This window comes from Artemia sp. Qi Xiang Cuo, chromosome 4, assembly GCF_049724085.1.
Source record: "Artemia sp. Qi Xiang Cuo chromosome 4, ASM4972408v1, whole genome shotgun sequence".
In the NCBI taxonomy this organism is placed as follows: Eukaryota; Metazoa; Arthropoda; class Branchiopoda; order Anostraca; family Artemiidae; genus Artemia; species Artemia sp. Qi Xiang Cuo.
This window is the reverse complement of record NC_142797.1, coordinates 25,895,576-25,919,960: the sequence shown is the minus strand read 5'-3', so window position 1 is coordinate 25,919,960 and position 24,385 is coordinate 25,895,576. Positions and strand designations below refer to the sequence as shown.

General features: G+C 35.8%; 1 protein-coding gene across 7 annotated transcripts in view; it reads right to left on the bottom strand.

Moving 5' to 3' along the window:
• The window catches only part of LOC148952935 (uncharacterized), a 49,062-nt gene that overhangs the window by 11,401 nt on the left and 13,276 nt on the right, over nt 1–24,385 (bottom strand). For all 7 annotated transcript variants that reach the window (XM_089088185.1, XM_089088190.1, XM_089088184.1 and 4 more), the window contains 4 exons: nt 21,093–21,148; nt 13,895–14,383; nt 7,461–11,463; nt 1,961–5,720 (listed from right to left, as the gene is read on the bottom strand). In XM_089088185.1, the coding sequence (XP_088944311.1) occupies nt 1,991–5,720; nt 7,461–11,463; nt 13,895–14,383; nt 21,093–21,148 (8,278 nt within the window). In that variant the 3' untranslated portion in view covers nt 1,961–1,990. The remainder of the gene's footprint in view (nt 1–1,960; nt 5,721–7,460; nt 11,464–13,894; nt 14,384–21,092; nt 21,149–24,385) is intronic.

The window sequence follows — 24,385 nt, the reverse complement described above, 5'->3', positions numbered from 1 at the left end:
AAAATAGGGTGCTAGGTATGGGGAGAATTTAGTATATCAGTATTCAGTGAATGATTTTTTATGTTATTATGATAAGTTGCTAAAGGAGAAGGAGAAATAGGTTTTTGGTCGAAGGTTGTCAGAACCAGATCTTTGATTTGTATGATTATGGTACACCACCTCCTGATATATGCCACCCAGTCAGGCACCTGGCTATCGGTATAGTCGGGCTCAGAACAGGCCATGCTCGAATTAAGAGTGTATTATTTAAATGGAAGTCAGTAGACACTCCATTATGTGAGGTCTGCAATGTAGAAGAGGATGTTAGGCATATTTTAATGTATTGTAAAAAGTATGAGACACAGAGATTGCCACTGAAAAAAGCGTGCCTAAAGTATTTTGGTGCATTCACGCTCAGAAGAATCCTGGGTCATGCACAGACACCATCATGGGCTAGCAAAAAATATGTGGAAGTATTAGGCCGTTTTATTGTAGATACTAAGCTACACTTAGTGCTGTAATTTGTATTAATAATTGTATATATTAATATTATTTCACATTATTTTAATATTGTACATGTAAATTAGTGACATGTAAGCTATATGTATGAGTATGTGTATATATTGCAAGCCAAGCTCATCAGTTTAATTTGCCATATCAGCCAGTTGTGTTTGAATTGTAAATATGGAGGCTTCAAATGTGACACCATTTGACAGATTTGAATACAGCCTGACATTGATTAATTGGTTTTGCCTTGAGATTCTTCAAAACCCCTCCCTAACCACAGTGACAAAAGCCAGATGGCTTTTTAAACTATTTGACCCTCTGTCATGACAGAACAACAGCTGGACAGCTGAATTTTGACATGGAATACCTTTCATCCCTAAAGGCTCTGATGAAATCATGAAGACGTGCACAATGAGCAGCTTGCCCAGGAGTGCTTCAAAACAAACAAACAAACAACTATAATACCCAAACAAGTTTGGGTATTAAGTTTGCAATATCAGTTTTTAACACTCGGAACTCCTTATAACGTCTCATAAACACGAATTGAAATCATGTGCATTTTTGTGCTTTGACAGTATTACGATATATCGTTGAATGTGTTCGCTTTTAAAATAGCGCTGCCAACGAAGAAATAAATTTCGGCCAAAAGCTTAATAACTTCGCTATTTTTTAATACCAACAGAATAAGAGAGGCAGCACTGAATATTATCTTGCTTTAACAAGAACTAGAATACCTCTGGTGCACCTTTGAGCCACACTTAACATTTTCACAACAACAAAAAGTTGTACATATTTCCAATTAAAAACACAATATGCTTTCTAACAAAAACAAAAGACACAGTAATTAAATTATTTTTGAATCGAGCAAATTTTCCCGATCCTGGCTTTTGAAAAATCCTCAGATTTTCCGACCCCAATTATTCGTCTCACAACTACAAATTTAGTGCGGTACAATACCTTATTCGTAAAGTTATATTTATATTTAAGTGCCCAGGGACTAATATTTGAGATTCGTAAGCAGGCTGCATTCATTGGTTGTATATCATTAAAAGGTTATCTTCTAGGCATAGAAAAGCTTTCTATGCCTAGAAAGCATAGAAGTCTTTCTTTTACAATCCTCGCAACTATTAATGATTTCGTTGTAAAAATGGCAACGTCATCACATTTACAAGCACTAAAATAAACGCACGTAGAAGAAGAAGACAAAAGAAAGAAAAAGAGAGAGACAGGGGAAGAAGGAGAAAGACCCCTTCACAAGAATTATATCGATCTGAATGCATTCAAAATATGAAACATTTGTTTTGAAGCATTTTATTGGATGAATCGACAAATAGCCTTTACCTTGCTACTCCTTAAGAAGATCCGACAATTAGAAAGGCTTTTATGAACTTCGGTGTAATCAGTCGAAGAGCTCTTGGCTGCTTTTATTTTAGACAGAAAGATGTCCTCTTATTATATTAGAGTAGTTACATACCTTTGTAAAACTTTTTGCGAAGCCAATTCATCATGCATCATTTTTGACGGACGAACACGATGTGCCATTGGATAAGTCACCCCATCTCTTTTTCTTTGTTAGTGGGATGTCACTCAAATCAGACAATTCGGTGTTGAGAGGACTGTTACTAAATTTTTGATATGGTGTACTTGCTATTGGATTTGGACTGCTTTCAGGACTGTTTAGTTTGTCTAACCAAGGAGAGAAGAGTTTCTTTTTTGGGGGCTCCATAGGTACCGACTGGGGGGATGAAAGCGCTACTTGATTGTTTCTATAATTTCTCTCTTGGTCAACTACACTCAAATTTCTTCCAGAATTTGCATTACGAGATAATCTTCTAGATTTGTCAAGAGAGGAATTAGTTTCATTATTTTGCATTGAAGCTTCTGACTTAACCTTTATTTCAGAGAGTTCAGAATTTTTTTTCGTCCGTTTCAATGCATTTTTGATCCTACCATCTCTATTACGACTTGGCAGAGGCATTGTACAATTTAATCTTTTGGTCAGTCTTGCATTAGCACGAACCTTCAATTTCTTGTACTTCAATAAAACCTTGGTATCAAAACAAGAATTTTCAATTCCACTCAACGTACTTTCATCATGAGCTTGAGATCTATTTGGAGAAGCTTTTATTGAAGAATCACCACGGCTCCATGCTTTAGCTTGTTGGTTTTTCAATTTTTTTTTGCTAATACTTTCCTCATAAGACAGAGTCTGAGATCTAACTGGAGAAATATCCATTAAAGAAGCACCACAGCTCCTTGGTCTGGCCTTTTGCTTTTTCCAAGTTTTGTTACTGACTCTATCATTCAAGGTAGGTTTTACGGCAGCTATTTGCTCTCTTTCAGCGGCGCCACGATTATTTACAGTATGTAAACTGTAAATTGTCTCTGCTAAAGCTTTTGATTTAAAAGAATCATTCACACTGTCTGCTTTGATTATATCATCTATCGTGCATGAATCTTCATCGTGAATATTTTTACATACTTCTTTTTGGTTTACAACAAAACCATACCTTTGGGCACTTTCATCAATATTGGTTAGTTGCGAGGCAGAAATCTTACTCTTTTTAGATTTAATCGTAGTCCATTGACTCTCAGATGGGTGAATCTTTGCACGTGAGCCTTGGCTGCCGTTCAAATTTTCAGAGACAATAAATTTACATTCACCTGATGTTTTATCCGATTTCTGTACAAGTTGAAAATTGCGACTGGGATGCGAATCATAGCTGCCGAGTTCAGATATTTCCCATTCCAGTTTTCTAACTACTGATTCTTCAGCCATAGCCTGACTATTAATTGATTTAAACCTTTTACTTGTATGACGGTTTCTATTTTTTTTATACTTTTTATTTATCCTTTCTTTTCTTTTGCCATCTTGGATTGTGGATGTAAAATGTTCCTGAGTCGATCTTTCTATTTCTGACAGATTACCTTTGTTCCTGTTTCTTGAGCAGTCCATATTCTCGTTTCTATCAGATCTAACATTTACAATGCCTGATAGTTTATCAGTTTTCTTCTTAGAACACGACAAGTTGGTTGAGGCTGTAGAAGAATTGGAACACAAATTACCAGCATCTTCGTCTTCCTTGAGATTGGACGAAAGAGAGACCTCAGCAGCATTATTGCTATTAACAGAAATTGTAGTCTTATTTTGGTTTTTACTTTTCATATCCCCAATTTTCCCCACATTATTAAATTCTTCCCGAGCTGATAGTGTCTCGACACTCTCTTTTTCCTTCAACATATTAGGGAAGTTAACGATCAGTTTGTCTGATGAAAGCAACTTTCGTCTTTTTTTATTTTTTTTTGTTTTATTTTTCTTCTTTTGAAGATACAAACAGTCTGATACACTTTCAGGATTAAAAGTCCTCTCCTGGCACTGATCTACACTCATTTTATATGACTGTGACGGACTACAAGCATAACCCGTTATATTAGTGTCGAGCATCCAAGAGCTTGTTTCAAACACATTCGCCTCAGAATAGTCATGTTTCTGTGACAGCATTGCCGGACAATTAGGATCTTCCTGATGGAGTAAGACACTATCAGCTCCGATATGTTTTAAATCATTAGAGATTTCATTGCGTATTGCTCGTTTTTTAGCCCTTTTTCTCTTTTTAATCTGTGACGGAACTTTGTCGTTTATTGTTCTTCCTTCGTTTTGGCACAGGCTAGTGCAGAGTTGTATTAACTCTGATGGCTTATGGTTACTATTAATTTGAATTCTTTTGAGAGGCATTGAGGTTATTTCTGACGGACCACCATCAAAATTACCATAATTTGACACTTTGTCATTAGCACCAGTTTTGTCTTTAGTATTACCGCATCCCACAGTTTCATAAGCTTTAACTTCTTTGAGACTGTTACTAGCAGAAAATTTATTCACACTTGTAATTGCTTTGTCTCCACTTTTAGTTCCTGAATCTTCTAACACCTCTACTGAGCTTCCAGTAGAAATGATGCATCTGTCACTACCAAAATCATCTTTTTGTCTCGAACTGCGACTATGCTTAGGCTTAGTTTTAGATACAGAAACATTGTCATCTCTTGAAGCGAGTCTTGAAGGATCTAATTTATTTGTTCTTTCAGTTTTTAAATCCTCAGGTATCTCAACTAAATTTCCAGCAGAACCAATAGATCCGACACTAGCAGAATCAGTTTTTCCTCTAAAACTGTAACTACTTTTAGGCTTCGTTTTAGACACCGACACGTCGTAATCGTTTGAAGGAGTTCTTGATATGAAATAAATCTTATCATCTTCACTTTCTGAAGCAGCATTACTATCCTTACATAGATCAATGAAAACAATTGAAGAATCATCTTCCTCTCCTATATCAGTTTCTTTCACAGATCCTTCAATATCAATCTTGCTGACATCCTTTCTTTGGTTAGATTCATTACATGATAGAATATTGTTAACTGAAATATTAGCGGCTTCTAAATTACCCCTAGCGTCATCAATTACAAACCTAAGGTCAGGAGTTGCTTCCTGGCACGGAACTATAATAATATCATTACTAATATCTTTGACAGTCGTAAGCCTGGGACAATGACTAGGTCCTGAATCAGCACCATGGTCTTCAAGTAAGATTTCTGGTTCACAAACATGTTTTATGCTTTTATTAAAGCTAGACTGGTCCCCATTTGCACGGTGTTCTTTCTCCTTGGTAGGTGTACATGGTTTATACGCGTGTGAGCCAGCTTCATCTTTACCGCACTTTTCTTCCATTTCATATCGATTATCTCCACTGGGTAGACATATATCAGCTTTAGGGCCTTCAAACAAATTTTTACGATTACGAACTGTCTTTTCAGCTTCAATGGAAGCCTCAGCAGAATTATAGAACTCATCAACACAATTTTCAGGACAGTTCCGCTTTTTAGTTGGATTATAGTCATCGGGGTGAGCGATGTTCTTTCTACTCTGACCAGACTTGTCCTGATTTATAGAATGGTCTCCCTCGATGCGTAGATATTCTTCTATGGATAGAACTTCATCATGTATTGGTAGACTGTTTGGAATATCATCATCATTTTTGTCATTTTCACCATGGTTAGTTTCAGAGCACGAGAACCTACAATAAATACTCTGACCAGACTTGTCCTGATTTATAGAACAATCTTCCTCGTCGGATGGATACTTATCTATTGGCTGAGCCTCATTATTTATATTTACATTGTCTGGAGTTTCACCATCTTTGTCCTTTTCACCATGGATAATTTCGGAGCACGAGAACCTAAAATAAATAAAACACTTAAACAATGAACGTGTTTTTTGGAGTTGTACAGACAGCTTTAAAAACTAAACTTTCAGCATATAGTGTGACAGCTTCCTAGTTCAGTTGCAAACAATAGTGTTGTCAATAGCCAGTGAAAGGTTTACATGAAGAGGAGGGGAAAGTCTGAGATCCCCTCAAAATAATACAGCGGCTTCACAACCAAAACGTCAAAAGAGGCAAAAAAGCGAAAACAAATAAGTGATAATTTTTGGGAATTATAGACAATCATAAAGCCTGCAAGTTCCATGAGAAAACAGTATCAAAGACCCCCTCTTCAACAATCCCAGCGAACCTGCCTTCTTAGAACACCAAATGGGCAAGCCTCATAATGACCATAAAAAGAGAATAAAGAAAGGAAGAAAGAAAGATAAAAGAATAGTATCCTAATTACATATGCATAGACGCTTTTGAGCAATTTCGTCAATTTATCATGTGAAGAATAAATTGCAATTACTTCCACTTAGAATCCACATATATATTTAAGCTAAGCAACGATAAAGACAAACCTACACTATTTTGATTTTGCATATTAGTGAAAATAAAAAAAAAGTAAACTGTTTTTCATTAGCTTTTCAAGGAAAGAACGAAGGAGTAAGAACGTAACAAAGGAATAAAAACATAATAAGAAATAACAAAAGAGACAGAGAGAGAGAGAGAAAGAAGAGAGAGAGAGAGAGAGAGAGAGAGAGAGAGAGAGAGAGAGAGAGAGAGAGAGAGAGAGAGAGAGAGAGAGAGAGAGAGAGCCAGAGGGCGAGTGAGAGAGAGAGAGAGAGAGAAACAGAGAGAGAGAGAGAGAGAGAACAGTAGTATCATCGGTTCAAATCATGCCCTGTCTCATCTAACTTCTAAATTGTAATACCTCTTTGAGAATACAATGCATAAATGCAAATAAGGAAACTCCTAGACGCAGAAATATTCCATTTTAGCAATAGTTTTTTTTTTTTAAGACAAAAAAATTCTTTGTAAAAAGTAAAGAACAACTGCAATTCAACGCCCTTTCCGATAAGTAAAAAAAAGGTTTCAGAATGACCCCTTGGTTGTGAGAACACAAATCCGTCTGTTTTACTTTTTAAACAACTTAATAACTGGAGTTCAGGTTAAAAATGTAATTGCTAATTATACGGAATATTAAAGAAAATGATTTGGAGCCTAAAAAATAGTTTGTAAAACTTAGATTATACGTGGCTATTTGAAAAATGTCATTAATATGGAACACAAGTTAAAGTTGTTCCATTGATTCAAATTTATTTCGAGCTGGGAGAAAATAGTAAGAAAGTCGTTTCACTGATTTAAGTTTGTTATCGCTTAATATATTTAATTTTTTTTCGAGCTTATTTACGATGTTATTTTTGATTCTGTTTTGTTTAGCTTAAGGGAAGTAGTAGAAAAATTTTAAAAAAAAAGAAGAAGAAAATTGCACGCATCACCTGACTATTTAGGAAAAAGGAAAGTACAATTTTCAATCGTGAATTCAAATGAAGCGCTATCCTACTTCTCAGCTCCCCATCCAATTTCTTAGTGAAAAGATACCCCCCTCCCTTGTGGATTCAAGTTTTCTGAAACCAGCAACATAAATGATTTAAGATAATCAATTAAGTGGTTTGTAGTATAATAATGCTTAAGAATGAATCCGTTACCCTATAAGAAGACAAATTTCCTATAGTTGGCAGTAGGCTAATACTTCAAAACATTTCTTACCCATTATCCATGCATAAATCAGGAGTTTCGCTGTCGTTTTTATCTTCTGGGTAATAAAATCCGACTGGAACGACTCTGAATCCCTCGTTGGTTTGGAGAGGGATCTGGGGACTGATTTCTCCCGGGATAACTTGGGATTGTTGGTTCAGATTTTGAGACGCAGAATCATCGCTGTGCCTTGGAGAAAAAGAGAAATTTCGTGGGGAGCTAGCATTGTTCATTTCACTATTGGCACATAAAAGGGTATGTGATTTCAAACGTTCTTCTTCATAAGAAACTGATGTACCCATATTAACACAGTGCTGTTCAAAGCTTGATAAAATCCTATACTGGTCCTGAAATTCCACATCACTCTCATTATCCTCACTTTCATTCTCAAAGCAATTTAAAGGTTGGCTAATAGACGTTCTACTATCAGATACACAATCTTTATCACTAACGTACAGTTTAAAAGATGTCAAATTATTTTGATCTCCAAGACCTCTAACATTTCCATCTTGAGTCAGATGAACTGTGGGTGTTTGGTTTGAGCAAACTAAATATGTCTCATTATTTTCCAGAGCTACAAGAGTTCCTGATTTTTTGTCTTTTGAGACCTTATCCGAAGAGCCTTCTATAGCATACGAAGAGGAATCTGGTGATGAACTTTTTTCTAAATTACCAAGAGCAAATAAACTACCTACAACAGTGTCACATTTCGCTGTTGTTCCTTCATAATTTTTATGAGGGTTGCTTAATCCTGTTTGAGTAGAAGTAGCAAAGGGCTCTCCACATAAACTTGACTCAGGAGTAGGCCGCACATAACTTTGTACAGAAGGAGACATAACATAAGCAAGCAAAGGATATTCCAAACTTTCGGACTCCTGGGACTTAATTGGACTCAATCCAATGTCGACCTTTCTTGGGAAACTGTTCAAGGACTCCAATTTCTGGATAGTCGGAGTTTCCCCATCAATGGTATCAACTACCCAGGTAAACCCCGTGTGAGAAACAGTAGAGGGTCTCCTCTTATTGGTAATTTTCTTCCTTGCAATCATCTTTTTAACTTTAGAAACCTTAAAATTTTTCCTTTTTATTTTTTTTCCATTTCCTCCACAACCTTTCTCAAGCTTGTTTTCAACAACACAGCAAATCATTCCTTTTGCCTTTTTTGATGTATTTGGAAGATTATCAGGTAGTTCTAAAAATACATTATTGATCACTTTGTCATCATTCTTATTTTTCAAAACACTGCCACTTTCTTCAATACATTCATCATTTCGAAATTCTTGGGTGTTGACAGCGTAGATAATTTGACTACTTAAGCCCCCAGAGCTTATAGTTGAATCAATACTCTCAAAACAAATTGTTTCTTGCTTTTTCTTCTTGTTATGCATACTTTTCTTATGTTTATTTCTTCTGCAAGCATCAATCGGTTTATATTGATTCGAATTGGATTCCCGGCTGTGAATATAGTCATATTTATCCTCTGCAGCAATTTTAAGACTGTCATTATCATCATTTACTAAAATCTTCTGAACATTCATTTTCTTCTTTCTATTACTACAGGAAACACCAGTTGAAACTCCTTGACATGTTACTCTATGCTTTGCTCTACTTACATAGCATTGCTCCAAAATGTGTTTCTTGTTTGCACTATTAAAAGGAATACCTCGTGAAGTTTGTTCTGGATGTGTAACTTCATTTTCAAAATCAATTTCATCAGTTCCATCATCACTCACTAAATAATCATCAACATTGTTCATTTTTTTCTTGTCTTTGTGTTTAAAATGGCTGTTCATTCTATTTGAAAGACCAATATTTTTTATTTTCATATTATTCTCCTTCAATAATTCTTCATCATCAGACTCTTCAGCTCCTTCATCATTAGATTCTTCTTTTGTGAGCTTACACGAAATACTAGCCAACAATCTCTTATTATTTTTCAACGGTCGAAGAACTTGGGACTTTTCATTGTATTCTTCCCTATCTGTTTTTTGTCGTTTTGATTTTTTTAGTGAATTTTTCCCTTCTGGGGAAATTCCAACTTCAGTCTCAGAACCTTCTTCTTGTGCCGTCTCTTCTAAGAGTTCAAAGAAACTTGATTTCCGTTTTCTGGCTTTTTTTCCTGCATCTAATTTCGTTTCCATACCAACAACAATGCTTCTCAGTTCAAGAGTTGTGCTCTGCTGATAGTCTTCAGTACTACTTCTAATGTCATCTAAAAATCCAAAACCTTTTTCTTTCTTTGCAGTTTTTTTCCCACACTGTTTAATTACTGAACAACGGCCTGATTTGTCATTTTCCTTTCTAAAATGTGCATTAATTCTGTTCAGATCTTTGTCTCTATTATTTTCACTAACAGACGGTACCAAATCATTTTCATCCACACTTTCAAAAATGAAATCAAATACGCCGCTTTTCTTCTTTCCGCTTTTCTTCTTTAATTTATCATTTCCTTTTTCATAACGTACATTACTTCTGATCAGATCATTGTCTTTATTGTTTTTGCTAACAGATGGTACCAACTCATTTTCATCCGAACTTTCAAAAATGAAATCAAATACGTCCCTTTTCTTCTTTAATTTATCATTTTCTTTTTCATAATGTGCATTATTTCTGATCGGATCACTGTCTTTGTTGTTTCCGCTAACAGATGGTACCAACTCATTTTCATTCACACTTTCCAAAATGAAATCAAATACGTCCCTTTTCTTCTTTCCACTTTTCTTCTTTAATTTATTATTTTCTTTTTCATTACGTGCATTATTTCTGATCAAATCACTGTATTTATTGTTTTCGCTTGCAGATGGTACCAACTCATTTTCATCTGCACTTTCAAAAATGAAATCAAATACGTCTCTTTTCTTCTTTCCGCTTTTCTTCTTTGATTCATTATTTTCTTTTTCATAACGTACATTATTTTTGATCAGATCACTGTCTTTATTGTTTTCGCTAACAGATGGTACCATCTCATTTTCATCCACACTTTCAAAAATGAAATCAAATACGTCTCTCTTCTTCTTTCCACTTTTCTTCTTCGATTCATCATTTTCCTTTTCAAAACGTGCATTAGTTCTGTTCAGATCTCTGTATTTATTGTTTTCATTAACAGATGACATCAATTCATTTTCATCCACACTTTCAAAAATGAAATCAAATGCGTTTCTCTTCTTCTTTCCCCTGTTCTTCTTTGATTTGTCATTTTCCTTCTCAAAGCGTGCATTAATTCTGTTCAGATCTCTGTCTTTATTATTTTCACTAACAGACAGCATCAATTCATTTTCGTCCACACTTTCAAAAATGAAAGCAAATGCGTCTCTTTTCTTCCTTCCGCTGCTTACTCCTAGCCCATCACTATGTGTCACCTTATCACTGCTAGAGCGTTCCAATTCCCTTTCATCAGAATTTTCTAAAATATCCAGGAGCACATCGTTTTTCTTCTTTTTTAGACTAGATTTACCCTCTTTAGCGTTTTCATTTTTCTTTTCAGAATATTTATTTATCTCCTTCAGTTTTACCACTTTCCCTTTCCTCATCTTTTCACTACGGGATTGTTCCAACCCGTTTTCACTGGAGTCTGATCTTTGAATTCGGATTTTTAAAACTTCATTAGTTTTCACTTCCTTATCTATACTTTTATCAAGAAATTGGAAAATGTTGCCCTTACTCATACGTTTCCCTTTATCTTTTCTAGGAGAACTATTTACATCACTATTATCTATTATTTCCTTGTCACTATCTACATTTTCATCCCTATTTTCTGGATTTCTGCAACCTCTCTTCACATCTTGCTCTAACTTGTCTAAATCTTCAAACATTCTCAGATTTTCATTGCATACATTCTCATTTATCATTTTTTTCCCATTTTTATCAAATTCTTTCACATCATCAACCCCGATTTTCATATTTGTGTATTCTGTTGAGCAGTTCAATTGTGTTGAGAGAGTTTTGTCACCTTCTCTGCTTGTATTTTCAGATATCACGGTCGCGTGCCCAGCAGAGGTTTCTGGGCCAACGGAAGCTAAAAGATATGAAAAAAATTACATGAAACATTTTCCTACTTACAGCGCGACTTTTACCCTATTTTGCAGAAAGCAACAACAGAAGAAAAACATTTTATTTGTGAGGAAATGACAGAGGGTTTACGGTGCAACCGGTTTAAAAAGAGTCTGGAGAATTAACAAGAGTTAGAGTAGCGTGCAGACATCAAACTCTGCCAGTTAACAAATATATAAAAGAAGATAAATAAATATAAGAAGATGTGCTAGAAATAACCTGTCCCTAATACTTCAGATAAAGTGAACACAACACAAGGGTTAAAAAAAGAGCAAAGGTTTTATTCTTAAAAGAATTATGGTTTTGGTTTTTAATTGTATCGTTTTAAAAAGAAATTCAAAAGAGATTTATAACTTGTAATGTTGATTGCTGAACCAAGTAATGTGGTCGTAAAAAGCAAAATGAAATTCAAATCTTTGGAGGTAGACCCCTTTACAGCTTCTACGTCAAGTTTTTCTCTACAATATCCAAATGCATCTAGCCACCTTTCATTAAACGATCTAACTCTTGTTATTCTCCAGACTCTCTTTAAACCGGTTACACCGTAAACCCTCTGTCATTTCCTCACAACTAAAATGTGTTTCTTCTGTTGTTGCTTTCTGCAAAATAGGGGGAAACTAAATATATACATATTATTATTATTATTACTTATTTATTACCCGTCAAAAAAAGGTACAAAAGACGGAGTATCATTAAAAAAGAAAAACAAAAAAAACTCACAAAAAAAATATTTCATTGATTGTTTTACTAACTTTGTTTATAACTTTATTGTTGCATAAAGATTATGCAACAATCTTTGCATAATCTTCGTACTGCAATAAGGGTTAAGATATTAAAATAGACAAAGTAATAACTAATATGTGAGAAAAGCAAAATATTCCAGAGTATTTAAATTATTACAGCGAGTCTTAATGTCACGCTGTAGAAACTAAGTTCACATTCTGAGACTGAAAAGGAGCAATTTATTTGTGCTCAAATCTAAACCAAGCTACCCGCTCCGACCAGCTCCCAATACCAACTGCCCTTTCCAAATTCTTTGCGTACCTCGCTAACAATATTGTTTTTATCTGCTACATGTTGTTTAACATGAATTAATTCATATAAAAAAAACATCTCCAAGGCTATACCAAGAAGAGATAGAATTCATAGTAAATAACTCATGCATCCAATAACAGGAAATTCTTACATCAGAGAAAAATGCTTCTTGAATACAAAAGAATCTTAGGCAAAGAAAAAGCAAAATGAAATTCAAATATTTGGATATAGACCCCTATAGAGCTACTACCTCAAGTTTTTCTTTATGCTAACTTTTTGCTGCTTCATACAAATAAACTGATTTGCCTTTATCTATTTACCAGAGGAAATATTACTATTTTGGACATATTTTCAAACAACCCCTTTCAAAACAATCGCCTATATTCCTTAGAATTGAACTTTTTCCTGCAAAACAATGTATATGGGAAGCTCAGGATGAGTTCCAGAACTCAATTAAAAACAGTCACTAATGATTAGTTGTTAAAACCTTATCCTAAAATGTCCCATAGTAGCAAATTTATGCCGAAAAATCTTACAGCACATGAAAAAGGCATAATTCTTTCTGCAGTTTTATCAATACAAACTGATTCTATTTTTTGATTATCTATTTTCTTGAACGAAAACAATCGCAAATAATTAATTATCATTCACAATAATCAAGTACAGAAACATATACTAGTTTTGGTCACTTCACTTGTCTTATTAGATCTTCCAGGACTGAAGGTTCACTAAGAAGAATATTATACATAAAAAAAGAGAAAAAAACAGCTCTGACACTCCAAACTATTAAGACAAATTCCTATGAGCCTACACTTTGAGTAATAAGTGTTATAATCTTATTTTGTTACACCCCTACCCTTTTAAGTGGAACAATGGACATGTTGCATCCCATTAAATCCGAGTCATATAGCGATTTTCTATTTGTATGACAAAAGGGCCCAAAGTTAAACCTTTGAGACCTTGTTCTCTCTCTATCCCTTCTGAAAAAAATTATTAAATGAAACAAAATGAAGGAAACAGACCTACGTGGGCCAAGAAATTAATAGAGTTTTTGGGATACCTTTCAAATGCCCAGAGATAAATTACTGACTCCGAAATTTCTACTTATAAATTTTTACATTCCAGCAATGAGTACGCATACCCCTAAGAATAGACAGATGCGCATGGAAACTCAGGCCCATGCTCCCTTGAAACCTCCTCATTTTAGAGATTTCTCCAATAATTTCTTATTATTCCAATATAACTACCCTTTTTGGAATTCTACTAAGTCGTACTCAGTCCCCTTTCCCCACGATAATGAATTCCTCTGAAAATAATCACCTAAATATCCACAATATAAAGGAAAAACAGCAAGCGCTTACTATTTATAGGCATATCAGTAGTTGCGTCTTTGTGGCAGTTGAAAACAGGAAACGCCAAGATGGATTCGTTATCCATTAAAACTAGATCAAATTGAGATTGCCAACACTCAGTTCTTTGAAAGCCACAGGGCGTGGTGTCTTCTTTAACATATTCCTCTTGTCTAAGAAAACCACCAGAAAGAAGATTTTCAAAAGATTCTACATCTTCTACCTTCCTCGCAGGTTCACTGATCTCCACCTTCACAAACTCATGACTAACTGCTTCATTTACATCTAATTTATTAGAAGCCACTTCAGAAATTGACGTAAAAGATGAATTTAAACTGGAACGAGAAGGGATATATCTCAGTTTCATTGGTACGTCTCTTATCAATTGAGAATCACCGACATGGTATAATTCATCATCGCCGTCATCAATATCACCTAATATGCCTGCTTGTTGTACAGTTTCTAGAATTTCATCAGTTATTTCAGTTTCTTCCTCAAAACCTGAAAAGTAAGATAGAATGGCATAAGTAGGAACAATCAATTAGTTCCTGAACGTACATCATCTACCTTGCTATCATTCAGCAGGCATTCCAACAAAGCGTTATATCAATTATTTATTTACACCCTCCTTAAATACATAAAATGCACTAAGAGGAGCATAAAAATTCACAACAAATCAAATAAAATGGAAACAATAAATAAGACAAAACTAGCAAAAAAAAATATTTCAGCTACTTCAGCGACAAAATTAAGCTAAACAATAAAATGGAAAGTCGACAATATTTTCTCGACGCTTATGGAACCTGTCCACAAGCTGGTCCATTTTTGAGGATATATCGAAAACGTCATACCTACTCGAAATGTACCGGAAGTTTATACATAGTTCACACTAATCGGCTTAAATAACTGCTCAAAAACTGGCGATCCTGACATTTGCAAAAGACACGTACATTAAAAAACAATTGACAGAGTTAATACTTTGGTGTAAGCAATTTATAAAGCAGCTTCATACGATTGTTTCAATGCTCACAAAATGCATATATGTTGCCAACGTTTAAAACTTTGCGAACTCATAAGGCTGTTTCAGCAATAAGAAAACGGGCTTCAGCGCGTTCTTTCCTTTATATTTTTTTTTTCCTTTATATTTATTTGTTCAATCGAAAGTATTAGCCATACTAAAAATACTTTTCACTTTGGATAAAGAAAGAAAGGAAAGAAATAACGAAAAAACAAAAAGACACAAAGAAAAAGGAAGACTTTTAATAGACTTCATTTATAACTAAAGATCCATGGAAAATAGGAAGGCCATTCCAGTGTCATCATTCAAGCCCAAAAAAATTGAGAATTCCCCTAATTTTCTCAAATAAAAAATCTGGTTCTTCGAAATCTCCTCGAAAATTAACGCCCATAAACAGACGAAAGTTAAAAGAAATACAAATCATTAATTTTCACCAACATAAATTTTCTGGGTTATTTCTGAGGAACCTAATTTCTTTGGGGGTCATTTAGAAAAATTTATAATTTTTGTGGAAAGGTGAAACACTGGGCTGCTTGCATAAATATTTCAAAAAAAATGATTCACATATACCAAAATGGTGTATATTTGTTAAGCCAGGAGATAAAAGAAGGCTAGGGATATAATCCAATTCAGATCCATCCAAAATCATTGACTTTAAAAGTCTTCCTTTAGCGAGTTCTCTTAATCAAGTTCTGACAATTAAATTCTAATTCAAGAATTTTATAACTTGTGTAAGAATTACTTCATGCGTTTGGGTGTGATTTCAAACAACTTGAAAATTTTGCTCACGTGCCAGCGCTGCACGGAAGCGTTATTAACTTCGATTTTTATATGGTTCTCTAATTAATGAACTGATCTTCTGTGAGATTTTTAAAGGGATGAGCCTCGAATACTCTGACTGGTGCGTGTGTACTTCGACCAGCGGTTTTAAAGCATTTTTTTTAAAGACCTTGTTTACATTTCAAATTTCGTGGCGAGCATTGCAAGTTGAATTGCTTCCAAATAATCTTGCAAGTTGAAGATCCCCTTGAATTAGTAGAACTATTGAATTGGACAAGATCGCAACAAAAATATTCCTCCGAGAAAGAGTTGATATTCGAGCGAAGTGCAGAAGGTCAATTCCAAAAGTAAAAAAAAAACTTTTCAATATCATGAATAAAATTTTAATTTTTCCAAATTCTGGCATTTTTTTTTTACTTTTCACTGCATTTGGAGATCCAAACATTTAACGAAGTTCTTTTAATATTTTATTTCAATCTGTTAGGATAGAAAAGTAAATCTTTTCACATTTCATGCTTTATACGAACAAATTTATCTTACAAAACTTCAGACAGAGACCACGCCAACCTTTATTTCAAAGAGGCAATAAACACGACCTTACTTGTAAATGATATATGTAATTCCTGAAAACCGGTATTTGATTTTCTGGAGATTTCGTCTTATATCCTAAGCACTCAACGTTAAAGAAAATACTTAAGGATAGAAACTGGAAACACTGAGAATTTTTGAAAAGAAATTTAGGAAAACAGGTGTTTTAAAAGGAGGTTAGTTGCTTTGTAAACTCTCATCTAAAAACCACATATACTTGTTCTCCATCTTTCTCGTTGGTAAACTCACAACATCGTTCAATCAAAATTGGAAGAATTTTAGGTCTCTACGAAATCTTTCATCTATTAATCAGTCGAGAAATATTTTTTGCGATGGACTGCCTTACGCTATCGATGGAAGTAAGACATGGATACGAGTAATGAACTGCTGCTGGAAATACACAGATAGAGCACGAAGCGACCAAATCAGCGGGGGATGACAGGAGGTGGCCCGCTTTACATACATATGATCTATAATTGTAAAGGAATCCTATTAAAGTTAATGTGTGAATTAAGCCGCCCTGGCTAAGTTGACGTGCGCTGGGTTGAGAATTCTTTGTCCGAGGGGCACGGGTTTGATCCCTGGCGTGGCCAGTTATTTGGGTTTGGGACCCGGGTCAGTAGTGTTACTCTGTAAGCTTAGCCAGAGTCGACCCAGCTCTAAATGGGTACCTGGAGAAATCTGGAGAAGGTAAGCAGGAAGGGTGTGCGAAAGCACAGGATGGCTGTCCCCTAACCCCCCATGGTACTTCCTGGCTGAAGGACCACGAAACGGAGATCAGCACCGCCGGTTTGGACCTTAAGGGTCTAGTGCCGTCATACTTACTTTTACTTACTTACTAATGTGTCTATATTTCTATGTGGATCCATTTCTTCATTTCTTCAGGACCAGTTTTTAGAAACAGTACAAATTTTTTTATTGGGTGGGAAACTTTAGTATGACTCAATATGATTCGGCGTCTTCAGTGACAGCAAATTTTTTTCAACTTTGCTTGCCGCTGGAACTTTGCCGACAGTTTGCATCCAAACAGGTGTCACTATAACTACGGGGTCCTTGATCAGTAGCATTTTGTCCTCACTTAGTGCAGAATTTTGAGCTAGCAAATGATGCATCAGACCATTTTCCTTTTTTATCTGTTTTCAGGTCTAAGATAATGAGAAATCGGAAAAACCTTACACCGGGCTGGCGTTCTATTAACTCTAGTAGAAGGAGTTAACCCTCCTCAGATCTAGCAGAAAATTCATACAATATTTTTGAAAAGGATGAGGATTTTGCTTGCAGTTCGACTCCTTTAGAGACTGATAAAACTTATATTGTTCATCTATGTACTACTAGTGCGTCCAAGTTTCCCCTGAATCCCAAAGCTTCCCAGGTTTCAAGAACTGGATAAGGAAAATGGACAATGAAAATCTTGCAATCTGCGAGGTCAACGTTTAGAGCTGCTGCTCGTCTTTAGCGTTTAGAGCTTTATGGGAAAGTTTACAATTGTTTGATTGTGAAGGCTGAATCACATAATTAAATTCAAGAACTTGGGGGATGTGAAAAGGATATTTGAAAAAAGTGGCCGACGATAAATTCCATCCTTAAGCCTTCATATCGACCTTTTCGTGTCCTTCCAAGTTTCTGGGTTGATGAGTTTATTCTTCAGGATCAACTGTAAGATCAAGAAGCATTTATCTTTTATTTTGCTAATGTTGGGAAATCAACTGCTTCTTCATTAGGGTCCTCTTTTTCCAAACCTGCTTTCAGATCATTTCTTGGTCGACCTTTCCTGAAATTAACGACCCTAAAACACTGTTCCTGAGGTAGAAATAATTAGAGTCGGTAATGGGTATAAGTGTTCATCGTCATCTGACCCTGATTGTACAGCCACCCACGTAATTACATTAATTAGTCCTTCGATTAATTCACCTTCAAAAACGGAAACTTATAAATCTGTGAACTTATGAATCAGTCTTTCATTATAATGAAACTTATAAATCTGTCTTTAAAAAATGGAATGTTTCTCAGTTCACTTATGCAAGCTCGAGTAACTGATCTATATAAGGAAAGACCGCGGAGTGACCCAGCTAAATTTTGGCTAATATCTTTACTGGCTGTGTACAGAAAGACTTTTGAAACCAATATGCTTTCCAGCTACTTACCTTTGAAGAAGAAAATATCGTTTTTAGGTGATGATTAATGATTTAATTGCTTATTCTGATCATGCAGATGATCATGATTTTCAGTTTAGCTTCCAAGGTAAGCATTCCACGAAAGGAACTTGTTCAACACGCGCATCATTTCTATCCGAACCATACCCGTCAGTAAGATCAGCATTAAATCTCCTAGCTGCCTGTCAGAATTGCCTGGACTTTTCTGCCTGAGTCAGCTAAAGAGTATCACTCGTTGAGCACCTTCAAAACAATTGATTTTTTTCTAGGTGATTTTTTATTCTAATTCTCAATCTATTGTTTTCTTTTTTTTACTTGTTCTGTTAATGCCTCATTGAGGTGGATGTCTCTGGGTTATATTGATGGAGATATATGTCGGCAATATTTATTGCATAGGGCACCTCACTCTCTCTTGACTTACAACATGTAATAAGTAATGGGTGACAGTTCCTCATTCTTTTTCGTTTAGGAATGTGTGTTCATTGTGTAAATGTTTTTAGTATCTCTTTCTCTCTCTTTATCTTCCTCTTTATCTCTCCCTGCACTTCCAACCATTGAGAAAGATGGCTTTGAATTTTTCATTCGGTCCTGTTTTGTGTTTGATAAATGGACTCTGGGTAATTTAATAATATTTTGTTTTAGCAGTACTGCAATAAGGGCGATGATCTATAGGAAGTAGGTGGGCTTAAAAGTCAAAACCAGTATTTACGTTTTGAGAACATTATGAACATTTATAATTTTTCATTTTGACTAAAAACCACTTAGCTAATAAAAAAAAAAAAAAAAAAAAAAAAAAAACTAGATTTGTGTAAAGACTTTGGTCTTGTTTCTTCATCACTGATTTTGTTCCGGCTCATCGCGAAAGTTATAGCACTTTACTTGGTCGGGGTACCAAAATCCAAATAAATAAGCTTTATTCTCGATTTCCTGAAATCTAATCAACACTGCTTCTTTACAATACACCATATATGCAGGTTATTGAATCGTTACTTTCCAAACAACACAAGACGTAACACAATCTATATTGCTATTTCTAAACATGCAGAAAGCTAGGGGCTACGTTGTGTGGTCTCAAATATAAAGCTATTGCTGGTTTTCGATGTATTTGATTGTAAAAGCTATTTGGTTCGATGTCTACCAGTGAGATTGTCACAGGAATTGTGAAACTATATGTTCTATTATTATTGATAATCTTTGCGTAACAATACGCACGAGTTTAATGTTCATCGAGATAAAAATCCCTCCTATCCACTGAAGATTTGGCAGTAGGAGGTAGTGTTTGAGCAACCACAGGCCAACCTTCTACCTCTAATCATACCGATAGAAAATCTTTGTATGATTATAGTTCACACAAGGTGCCACATGCTTATCTTTCTACGGAAAAGTTGCCGGGGAATTGTCGAGGGGGAATCGGAAGACTCATGGTGGACATAACAAGGAACAATATGCCAGCCTTTCTGCTAAGAAGTTGTCGGAGCAGTTTTGTAGAGGCCTTAGGCCTACTTAGATCTTCCAATTATACATATCGGAAATCCTTACATGATTTCAGCTGAAAAAATTAAACAACATACCTATCTTTGCGTTAAAAATTTGCGTTGAGAGGAATGGAAAGTCGGTGCAGGGTGTACTGACCCACCGTGCTTCTTAAGTAAGTATGATTGAAATCCTTGCGTGATTCCATTTTACACAAGATGCAGTTATTTTAACTTTCTGATAAAGTTGGTGGTAGGTGGGGCTGGGGGTGGAGTCACCATGATCCCACTTTATGGTACCACTAGTACAGGGTAAATATCTTTGAGAAAATCCATCTCACATAGGTCCAATATATCTAAATGTCGGCAAAGGTTGGCGGGGACAGCAGAGGAAGGGCAATGGAGGGACAATAGGCTCACTTAGTGTCTATAATCATACTGATCTAAAATCTTGAACGTTATCTTTCTAATAGAAAGTTGGCTATGGGAGGAGTGCTGGAGGGGCCTAAGTTTGTCCTGCTACAGATCTAGTATCATACACACTAGACAACACTTGCATGGTTCTGATTTTAAAATGGGGTAACATAGGTGTAAAACAAATGCAACGAGCCTATCAATCTGCTAAAAAGTAGATGGAGGGAGGGGTACAAGAAGAGCTGCAGGCAAACACTATCCCCCCCCCCAATTACACACAAAAATGATTGTCCGATTTTGTTTCGGACCAGAAGGACAAGCAGAAGCCATCCTTTCCAGCCTCCGACCAAAACTATGTGCAGCTTTTTCCAAAATTTATCAAATGTATCAATCCCGTCTTAGTTCTCTTTGAGGATTAGATCTTGAGAGGTTCATATCTCTAACCAATATCGGCAGCATAGAAAAAAAAAAAAAACAAAGCAAAAAAAACGAAGTGTTGCTCCCAAAATATATATAAATGATGAATAAAGATCCTTTCTCTCATACTAATAAATACTACTACTACTACTAACAACTCATAGCAGCACCAAGTCGCCTGAGGCTAACACAGTTACGCACGCTCCTCCTCCATCCCTACCTATTCAAGGTCTCCCTATTTACACCCCCTCAGGAAGTTCCAATTTCCTTTAAATCTTTTTTTATGACATACTCCCACCCCAACCGCAGACGTTTAGCCTAATAATACTAATAAGTAACACATTATGAATAAACTAAAGAGAACTTACAGCGCATTGAAGTTATCAACTTTATAAATTCCTGGGACGTGGTAAGTGTACGGACTCTAGAAGAGAACAAATATAATGAATCATTGGCAATGTAAAGAGACAAGCCTATCACATGTGGTCAGACATCAACATGTAGCCACAACATTGGCCTGACACGGGGGGACTAGAGGGAGGGGATATGCTTTTCCTAAAGAAGAAGCCATGGAAAGCAGGTATATAGGAGCGTTGTTTGGTCTAGACTTGTGAAAAACTCCTTACATTTTATGTCAATAATAACTGTAACTGCAAACAGGGGGGAATAAATCAGAGCCCGAACCCTGATCTCAGATACCCCCCACCAGAAAAAAAAGGATGCCTAAAAATGTACTATTTTTTACAAATATATGTTTTCTATTTTTATGTAAGCAAAACAAATACACCATAAAATCAATCGGTGTAGTTAAAAATCTGTTAATTAGAAAAAAAATCTTGTAAGATAGCTTGACCTTGGCTTTAAAGGCACCTATAAGCTTCAGATCTTAGAACAAGACACATCAGTAGCAGTTTAATAAAGCATTATAGAGTTTTAAAGCATTCTCATTTTAAACCGTTCACCAATTTTTGCCAATATTTGTTTTGATACAATAGACTCTCATCAAGATGCACTATCCCTCTGCCCATTCCTCCGATTGACCTGTTAAAAGAACCATCGACTGGAATTTTGGCTGTAACAGTTGATCTGCTGAGTCTTCTGTCAAATTATGACAGTACTAGCCAACGGATTGGCGATTGGATTTTAGAACATGATGCTAGATATCCTCACTTTGCTGTAGCATCTCGTTATCATCTCTTTTGTTATTTGAAAAGGGCGAAGGATGAAGCAGATAGGCGGAATCAACTCTTGTTTTGGAAACGATAGGCTATTTTAGAAAGAAAAGAACATATGAAATTGTTTTTCTATCAACAATTCACAATCTTTTTCAAACCGACAAATGGTCTTCTGACGAAGCACTAAAGCTTTGTTTCAAATCTTTTTTTCTTCCACTGAGGCTTTTCAGAGAAATATGAATTTCTTTTTTAGGTTTAGTAAAATGCAAAAAAGAGAAACATTTTCTTAGGAAGAATAAAGAGAAAAAGGAGAAGAGTAGCCCTGAAATAAAAACCAAGGGAAAGATACAAAAAAGTGCACTTGCACTTCTCATATTTCATGCATTCTTGCCCAACCGCTCCTGTGTTGTTAGGCCAACCTCTCCTGCCGCATGTTAATCAGCGTAGGAGTGACGTTTACATTCTCCACTGACTTAAGTCGATGGCCAGTATTGATGCCTTGCTCATTTTTATATCTTCCATTGCCAAGAACTTGGGCAAGCTTTAGGAATAACATTTTTTCTTTCTCCCGCTAGATCTTGCAAGAAACTGGAAATAATTTTTACTGGTAGGTGTGGGGGCATTCGTTGCAGATATCCATCCCAGTATAGGATTTACTTGGCTAATTCAGTGGAAAGTTCAAGACCATCTGGTTGGACCTAACTAGTTTTCTTAGAGGAAGAAGTTTGACTATCTCAAGCTTTCCATCCTCCACTAGAACACTTCAAAGGCCATGAGAGGTAACGCTCATGCTTGCCACGAAGCATATTATCAGCAGCAAAACTGACGAAACTGTTAGAAACCCGCAACTTTGTTAAATGACTGATATTTGATTTTTGCTTATGGTGACGGCTCAGTCCGTTCATGGCCATAGACGTCTTCACCATTCCCGATTTTAATTCAGGGAGAAGAAATACCTTTCAGGATATTACTGAGCCAAGGTTGTAAAAACTTTGGGAAACGTTGATGCTCGTGGTGTAATCCAGATGAATGGGAGAACTTACAAAATCAGACTTGTTCTGAAGTCCAAAAACAAGTCAAGAGGCGGACATAACTCCGATGTAGTTTATGATGGTATTGAAGAGTTTTAAATCTACTTCAAATCGTTTGCGCAATCAAGTGGTTAAGGTGTAAGGACGAGCTGCATCGGCCATCGACCGAAACACTTCCGCAAAATGCAAAGGGCGTTGTAATTTACAGTATTTCTTGGGAAGGTCGTCACCTCTAGAATTAGCTACATATCTTTTAGATCGACTGAGTTAAATACAGCACGAAAATCAATAAAGGAGAAGAATACTTCCTATTAGAATACTGCAACATTTACCACTAAATGGTAAATTTTAAAAATCTGACAAGTGGTTGAGCGAACTGGTTTAGATGTGGCCTTCTCTGGTCAACAACTTTTACGTACAATGTTCCAGAATTTATCCAAAAAGAATATTGAATAAAGCTTCCAAGACTCAGAGAGCAAGGTTATTCAGGGATAATTGGTGCAGTCGCATTCTGGTACGGCAGGAGAGAGATAATAGGGTTAACAAGATTGTAGACATTCTAGGATCTGCAATACCTAAAAAATTAAAGTTCATTTCGGAGAGAAGGACAGTTTGAGACCCTTCAAAACATCTTTAGCAGGGGTTAACCACAGACAGGTTCAAGATCAAAACCAACACGAGTTTCCAATTCCTACAGAAGTCGTGTCCTAGCGTAAGAGTTATGCTGTATACTACGTTTTGAGATCCCTAAACAATTTACCCATATCCTTTTTGGCTACAAGTTCTATTTCCTAAGTTTTCCCTGCAACAAAATGGTCTCTATAATGATCAGTATGTTTGCTTCACGCTCTTTTGGTAAGTGGGAGTATTACCAATTAATCTCATTACTCTTTGGTACTCTTTGACCTGTTAGCCAATCTCATCGTTTCGCCAGGGAATATTTTAGCAACTCTTCCTGCAAAGCACTATTTGTGCATCGTTACTGGTCTACGACTTGAGACTTCTAGGCATCTTCAATGCTATTGATTTCCATAGCAGCCAAAATTGACTGGAAATACCGACACCTACTTCCGGTGAGTCTCGAGAATCTTCACTTTTCCAAGATGTGCAACTTTTTTTATGTTCACTGGGCTTAAAGGCAAACCTGCATATCACCCAAGCTCTGTTAATCTAGTACACCAACAGTTTTTCAGCAAAGACCTACAGCGTTTAGAGATTATGACATAGTCAGTCATTTTCTCTGCATGACCATCTTAACTGTATCATGTGAATTGATCGATATTTTTACTCTACATGGTTGTTAGACTGGCATAATTTCATCACGTGAAAGCCATTGCAGCTAAGTTCGTCAGGCGATACACGACTATTGATGCAAAGCCAATAACACATTTTCGAGCACCAATGCCAATTGTTACAATGTACAGTAAATAATATCCATGCACTTACAAACAAAAA